The 7,249-nt window shown below is 48.0% G+C and overlaps 3 protein-coding genes across 3 annotated transcripts in view; 1 reads left to right on the top strand and 2 right to left on the bottom strand. All coding sequences in view use genetic code 11, as the record gives it.

The window, feature by feature from the left end:
• The window catches only part of EGR_09325 (Transcription initiation factor IIA subunit), a gene marked incomplete at both ends in the record, with an annotated part of 3,478 nt that extends 1,344 nt beyond the window's left edge, over nt 1–2,134 (top strand). The window contains 4 exons of the mRNA XM_024498574.1: nt 148–320; nt 703–1,439; nt 1,546–1,933; nt 2,027–2,134. Of these exons, the coding sequence (XP_024347005.1) occupies nt 148–320; nt 703–1,439; nt 1,546–1,933; nt 2,027–2,134 (1,406 nt within the window). The remainder of the gene's footprint in view (nt 1–147; nt 321–702; nt 1,440–1,545; nt 1,934–2,026) is intronic.
• A 2,773-nt stretch (nt 2,135–4,907) lies between these two features.
• EGR_09324 (hypothetical protein) lies at nt 4,908–6,460 on the bottom strand (the record flags this gene model as incomplete). The annotated part of the gene is made up of 3 exons (XM_024498573.1): nt 4,908–5,044; nt 5,116–5,349; nt 6,397–6,460. 3 exons carry the CDS (start codon nt 6,458–6,460, stop codon nt 4,908–4,910), a joined length of 435 nt encoding a protein of 144 aa, XP_024347004.1.
• A 297-nt stretch (nt 6,461–6,757) lies between these two features.
• EGR_09323 (Transcription initiation factor IIA subunit) overlaps nt 6,758–7,249 on the bottom strand; it is a gene marked incomplete at both ends in the record, with an annotated part of 711 nt that continues 219 nt past the window's right edge. Inside the window, 2 exons of the mRNA XM_024498572.1 lie at nt 6,758–6,865; nt 6,947–7,245. Of these exons, the coding sequence (XP_024347003.1) occupies nt 6,758–6,865; nt 6,947–7,245 (407 nt within the window). The remainder of the gene's footprint in view (nt 6,866–6,946; nt 7,246–7,249) is intronic.

Below are 7,249 nucleotides of genomic sequence, written 5' to 3'. Positions count from 1 at the left end.
GGTGAGTAGATGTGGGCGTGTCGTTGCAGTAGCTGGGAGGGGCGAAGTGGGAAGAGGGGGTGTGTATGCACACGAGTGTAAGTGTGATTGTGTGTGTGGGTTTGCGTGTAGGTGGGTTAGTAATTGCAGTGATGCCTCTATTGGCAGGTCAGAATGTGCAGATTCTGCAGGTTGGTCAGCAGACCTTCGTGGTGCCTGTGCAGTTCCGTCAGCCGCTGGGTTCCGCAGCTGCCACAACACAGCAGTTGCACGACGCTACTGGCGCCACTATCATAGCTGCAGCAGCACCACAGCAGACGCAACAGCAGTCCTTCAACCGGGTATGTTTGTTGCCCCTAATCGTCTCTTGCTTTTTCCTTCCGGTGTTGTTGGTCGTGCTTTTGGGTCGTGTGTGCATGTGCATTTCTTTGACGACGTGTGTGCGTGCTCGCTGGAGGTGTTTCTGACTGGTTGGTGTTATTGTTAAGATTCATTGAGGTGTGTGTGTGTGTGTGCGTGTGTGCGTGAATAAGGTGGAAGGAGTTGGATGGGAGAGAACTGATGAACTAAGTGTTCAGCCATGTAGCAATGTTGGGTGATCGAGGTGAGATGTGTGAAGTGGTGTGTGGTGGGGCAAGGGGGAGAAGTGGGTGGGTAGGGGCGGTTTTCGGTTAATTGATTGGCTGATTGATTGGTTAGTTGAGAGGTGGTTGGTGTTTGTAGACACAAGTGGATGGGGTGGACGACAGCGACTTTGACGATGACGACGATGATGTGGAGGTGGTGGAGCCCTACTCGGTGGATACGCCGTCACTGCGAGCCTCGATGAGCGTGACCACTCCTCAGTCATTGTTCAGTCGCACACCGGGCAGTGCAGTGCAGCTACTGATGGGCGGCAGTAGTACTGGTGTGGGAGGAGGAGGCGGTGGTGGCGGCAGTGGTGGGACTGGTGTAACTGCCACTCCTGGTGGTGGTGATGGTGAGGACGACAGTGACGATGACGACGCGGACATGGTGGTAGCGACTCCTGGTGTGGCTGGGTCGATGCTCACTCCGAATCCTGCTTCTGTGGCTACTGCTGCCTCTACGACTCCTGCTACGCCACACACCATGCCTACCAGTACCACCACTTCTGCAAGTGCAACTACTACTGCATCTGCTGCTGCAAACACCTCTAAACGTGCCTATGACACTGTCACCACTGGTGCTGTTGCCGGTGGTGGTGGTGTTGGTGGTGGCGGTGGTGACCTGTCTCGGCCTCGCGTGGCCAAACGACCTCGTAGTTCTGCACATGGAGATGGCAAGGAGTTTCGCGAGTACGATGACGACCTAGACGATGACCTTGCGGACGATGAGGAGGAGGATGATGAAGAGGATGAGGAGGTGGAGGAGGAGGAGGAGGAGGAAGAGGAAGAAGGGGAGTTTGGCTCTGTGGCCACAATGACACCAGCAGGCCAACGGTGAGTGACTTGGATGGCGTGCGCGAATGTCGATTTTGTTGATAAGACTTGTGTGTATGTTTTGGTGTTTATGTGTGGTTGATTGGCCTTGCTTGCTTTGTAACAGACTGGAGATGCTGGCGGCAGCGGCAGCAGCGTCGGCAGAGGAGGCGGCGATGGGCGGACGTTTGGCGTCCAGACGGAAGCAGAAGATGCCGACAGCAGTGCCCAGTCCTGGATGGCAGAACGTGAAGACTGGTGGTGGTGGCGAGGACGACCACATTCCAGACCTACCACCATCGCCGCCTTCGTCACCACAAACACCTTTCAATAATGGTGACGCCAAGGGGAGTGGTGGAACAGGAGATATGGAAGGGACGGAGGGTAAGGGGACGGGATTGGCTGCTGAAGAGGAGGGAGAGGAGGAGCAGCTCAACTCGGGCGACGATGTGACTGATGAGGAGTTAGATTCCCTCTTTGAGTCAGATAACCTTGTTGTATGTCAGTATGAGAAGGTAGGCTTCCAACAGTATTTTACCTCGCTATGTTTCGTTGATCTGTATGTTTCTTGGCCTCATTTACCTGTTGGTATTTTTCGGCGTGTCCAGGTGAGTCATTCGCGAAGCAAATGGCGTTTCTGGATGCGCGATGGGATTATGAAGATCCGGGGGCGGGAACACCTTTTTCAGAAGCTGTTCGCAGAGGTTGACTGGTAATTGGCTCTATTTTGTTTTGTATCTTTCACTCTTATCCCCTCTCCTTCCCTTTCCTGTGCCGTTGTGTGAATTCTGTGCGTTACCGCAGTTGTTTGCGGTCGTTGAATAGGGTATTTGATTTATTGCGCGTTTGGTGGATTAATTAGTAAGTTGATTGACGGTTGGTTGGTTGTCTTTGCAGGTTGATCGTTCCCCCTTAGCAGCGTGTCTGCTTTGTGAGTACTGCAGTGCCGTGTGTTTGTTGCCTGCCATGAGAAGACGTCTTTCATCGAGGGGGGAGGAGGAGAGCGAGGGTGGATGCGTTGATTGATGGAAGGCGAGAGGTTTGGCAAAATTAAACAAGTCAGTGTCTTTAATACCTCCTCTTTCTCTTTGTATATAGCCAAAAGCCGCATAGTACTTTTCTCACCTACTTTCGTTCATGTTCCTCACCACCATCTTGAAGTTTGCTCTCTACTTTGTGCCCCTCTGTCCTCTCCGAAAATTACAATCATCATTGTTAATTCCTCTCTGTGTCATTGTTATCTAGCGGTTGGGTCTTTACCGTCCACTTGTTGTAGTCGGATTGGTCTACATCTACTGGAGATCGTGTGCGCTGCGAATGGTATGTACTTCGGTCATTTTCCTTTACTGGCCATCCTGTTTACTTATGTAAATTTGTTTTCGTCAACCGGTTGGGTCTGGAGCATAGTGCAAGTTGGGTAAGGTGTTACGTGCTACTCTGAAGCACCTATATCATCTTTGGGGGGATTTTGTCTTAAACCCACTTCTGCTGTTACGTCATTTCAACCTTCCAATATGCTTGAGCATCAACATTCTTCCTACAACTTGTTCACGATCGCTGCGGGTATACAAGTAATTCTGGTTTCTGTCGGTTTCTCAGGGTTATATAGGGCAAATAAATAAACTCCTTCGAATCTTTATGGGCCAAACTAATTGCTGAAGGCCTTTGTTTCTTGGTGAAGTCATCTCTGCTGCGGTGCGTAATTGGTCATTCCCCCCCCCCTCGACGGTACACAAGCCTTCTAAGGAAATGCCACTAACCGCCCATTATTAGATATCGCATTTATTCTCCACCTGTCTATTCCGCCCTATTGCCTGCGTAACTGTGGAATACCACCAGGGGAGTGCGAGGGAGAATGTTGAAGCATTATCCCCCTCCCACCCTAAATTGTGGTGGGAGATCTCACGGGTGAGGTCTGCAGTAATAAAGTATGAGATCCTGTTATGCTGAGAACTTTCTCCGGGTTAAATCATCAGTCCTGAATGTCTCTTGGGGAGGCTTCCATGCGCACATTCGAGCTGTATAGAGTAGATCCATGTTACCTGTAGTGTTTTGGTATTCTTCGAGTGGTACAAGGTACAGCCAATGCCAATCAAGTCCACCCTAGTCACAAGTCAGTCGATCAGCAGCACGGCGCGCTGTTATGATGTGAAAACCAAGGAAATCGCCAACTTATAAGCTTGTTGCCATGGCTCATTCTCCACAGGATTCAGGTAAGCCCCCTTCGGGTTCGCCTCTTATAGCTTTCCCAGTTGATGAAGCTGGATAACTGCAAACTTTACGAAGGCGTACTTTTCCTACTTCAATTCTACTTCTCAGGAAGAGGGAATACGCGTCACCCTTCAGCAAGTCATCCCCGAATTCAAGATAATTAAACCATTTCTGGCTGGTGCCTTCTGCTGGAGCATGCCACACATTCTCCAAGTATTCTACAGATTTTATCCCAGAAGATCACCATGGCAACCGAGTTGGAATCTGTAAAGCGGACAATATAGAAACACACCATATTTTGTCGGCATTTTTCGGTATGAGGTTTCAGAATATCAGGTAATCGGTAGAAAGCTCAATGAAATAGCGCATTTTATCTATGCATACCCCCAAAGAGGTCCGTATCGGTAGAAGTAAGCCACTGCAGCGAGTTCCACCGAAAATCGCACAAGTTTCCCCCACCACGAAGTAGTGGGCGCAAAGCGTTGTAAAAAAATTGGCAATTATTCTTTCGGATAAACGAATAAATCTACATAATTGACTGGTTGACAAGCCCACTTTCCCATTCGCTTTCCTAAATTCGCTTAATTTTGTCACTAATTTGATGTCTACTGACTTTGGCGACCGAATAGACGCATCTAGGTATTTCAATCCAGCTGACTAGTTTTGGGTGGTATTTATCCATCACTACCTCGCTATTTCACGAGAGGTTTTTGGACAGTTTCATAAATATGAGTAAACGGGAGTTGGAGACCTAAATACGAATGTCTGAAGCACCGACAGATCGGATCAGGCTGGTGGTAAAGTGTGCGCATGCGTAGATGACAGCTGACCGATGGAAGCACTTCTAAGACATGAAAAAAAAACCACTTCTGCGTTCATGGATACCTCCAATCAATATCACTTAGCGCGATTTGGCAGATGGGCAAAATTTAACCAGGCCGCACATTACGCCCATTATCAGCACTTCTGCAAAGATCTACTAGCGAAATTGCACATCTACATAAAGAGTGCGATGACCCCCAGCAGACAATGAACGTCATCAGAAAATGCCCCTTCGTGGTGTCAAATTCAAAATGGGAAAAGCAAAGCGTGTTGTGCGCTATTAACGAATCACATATCCATTAAAATTACAGTACGCAAACGATTCCACAAATGAGAATCCCACTTCCTACTTTTACACATTCAAAAAACTAGCCTGCAATAAATCTGTTTGCAGAGTGAAAAACAGCAAAATGATGGCAAGGGCTGTACATGAAAGCAGGAGGAGGGGAAGAAGAATCAGACATTAACGGGCATATGGGAGGATTTCACTCCCCGTCTGTCCTCAAAAGAATCCGAAAGGGATAGTTGCCTCTTGACCACGTACACGACATGCCCCACTACGGTCATAACATAGGCGTATCTAGAGCATATAACTAGAGCCAAGATGCACGTAAGACCGTGGAAGGAACGGGTGAGGGGAATCATCAAAACAATGATAGCCTACTTGTTAAACGCTTGAAGGGGTTCTCCTGGCTAGCCGATGGACCCTCCAGAGTCATGTACTCAGCAAGGCGGCGGGCCAACTCAAGAAATTTCGGCGCTAACTCAGTGTCATCGGATAAATCACCAGCGGAGTAGACGATTTTACCGTCGAAGTCGATTGCCAGAGTGCCCAACCACCCGGGAATTTGGTGAGCAAAGTTAGAGGCGGCTGAAGCAACACTCATGACCATACAATCTGTGTAAATAAGGAGAAATGCACGATAGCCAATGATAGAGCTTTGGTTTCAATTATTTCGCATACAGAGATTGAGTTGAAACATTTTTCAGCAATAGAAGACCTCACCAAGAAAATCTGCTAGTAAAGTGATTAAAACACCAATATTGTTTCTCCTAAATGGCAAATATGCTGGCACAACGGGGAGACGCACATAAACCCACAGTATTATATGCAATTACGAATTGTACGCCAGCTAATTACCTGGCAAAGTTCCAGCTAGCCAGGAAATACAACTCTACCCAGGCTAGTCAGTGAAATTTATTTTGGCCAATCACGAATGCAGGAAATTAATTAGCATCTACGAAAATACTTAATGTTAATTTTGCATACATGTTGTTTAAATATTAATATTCCAACTACGGATCGATTGTATCAAATTGACTCTCAAATGCTAAATGCACCCAGGGGCATCATACCAACGAGAATGCAGATTCTAAATCAGCAAAGGTGAATAGGTCACCACAAAGCAACAAAACTAAACTCTGTAAACACTCCCAAGAATTGTAACACACTCGAATTTTTGGTCATTGCTGACTATACAGACCCACAGGCTGAGCAATAACTAACGAATTGACACCCATAGTTAGTAAATGTAATGAAGCCAAACGGGGTGCAGGAGACCAAGAAGGCACATCCGCTTCGCTGGTGCAGAAAAAAACTGCACATCACAATCATGTTCCAAACAAATCGGCCCAGCATAGATCATCTCGTAGTAAACACTTAACCACAACGCATACCGCTGAGCGACTGTGATAAACCCCATACCACACCAACAATACAACATAAACAAGGAAATAGACAAACACCAGAAATGGTAGCATTGCTTAAATCTCGTACAGAAAATTCAAGAGTTGCTGGAGCGACAGAAGCACGTTTTGGACGAGTAGGCCGAATTCACGATCTTTGTGGAATGGTAAAAGGGATGGGTAAAAGGGCGGGGAGAAAACGAGTGAATATCATGATTCCCTCTGCAATTCTGAGCGTTCGCAAGTTCTGTCTATTTACAAGGAGAAAAAGACGCGTCGAAAGCACCGACTTGCCTCTTCTCGCCAAACCTCCCGCCTTCCATTCAGACACCCACTCTCGCTCTCCTCCTCCCCTTTCAATGAAAGACGTCCTCAAAAGGCAGGCATAAAACACACGGCACTGCAGTACTCACAGAGCAGGCACACTGTTGGTGGGAACAATCAACCTACAAAGACAACCAATCAACCGTCAATCAACTTGCCATTAAATCCACCAAACGTATAATAAATCAAATGCCCTATTCAACTCCCACAGACACATCTGCAGTAATGCACAGAATTCACACAGCACAGGAAAGGGAAAGGAGAGAGAAGCTGAGGGCATCGAACAAAAGAGCAAGTTACCAGTCAGCCTCTACAATCAGCTTCTGAAAGAGGTGGTCCCGCCCCCGGATTTTCATAATACCATCACGAAGCCAGAAACGCCACTTGCTTCGGGACCGACTGACCTGCACACATCGACAAGCATCCACTAGGTGAATGAGGCAATGAATGGATCATAGCAAGGTGATAGGTAATTGGACACCCACCCTCTCGTACTGGCATACAACAAGGTTGTCCGACTCAAAGAGGGACTCGGTCTCCTCGTCGCTCACATCATCACCCGAGTTAAGCGGCTCCTCCTCTTCCTCCTCTTCAGCAGCCAATTCCGTCCCCTTACCATCAGTCTCTTCCACATCCCCTTCTGTTCCAACGCCACCGCTCAACTTGTCGTCACGACTATTGGCAGATGGTTGTGGTGGCGGAGGCGCCGGCGGTGGCAAATCCGGAATATGGTCGTCCTCGCCACCACCACTAGTCTTCAAGTCCAGCCTTTCAGCACTAGCCACTGA

Source organism: Echinococcus granulosus, assembly GCF_000524195.1.
Source record: "Echinococcus granulosus chromosome Unknown EG_S00143, whole genome shotgun sequence".
In the NCBI taxonomy this organism is placed as follows: Eukaryota; Metazoa; Platyhelminthes; class Cestoda; order Cyclophyllidea; family Taeniidae; genus Echinococcus; species Echinococcus granulosus.
This window is presented reverse-complemented; position numbering and strand designations above follow the sequence as displayed.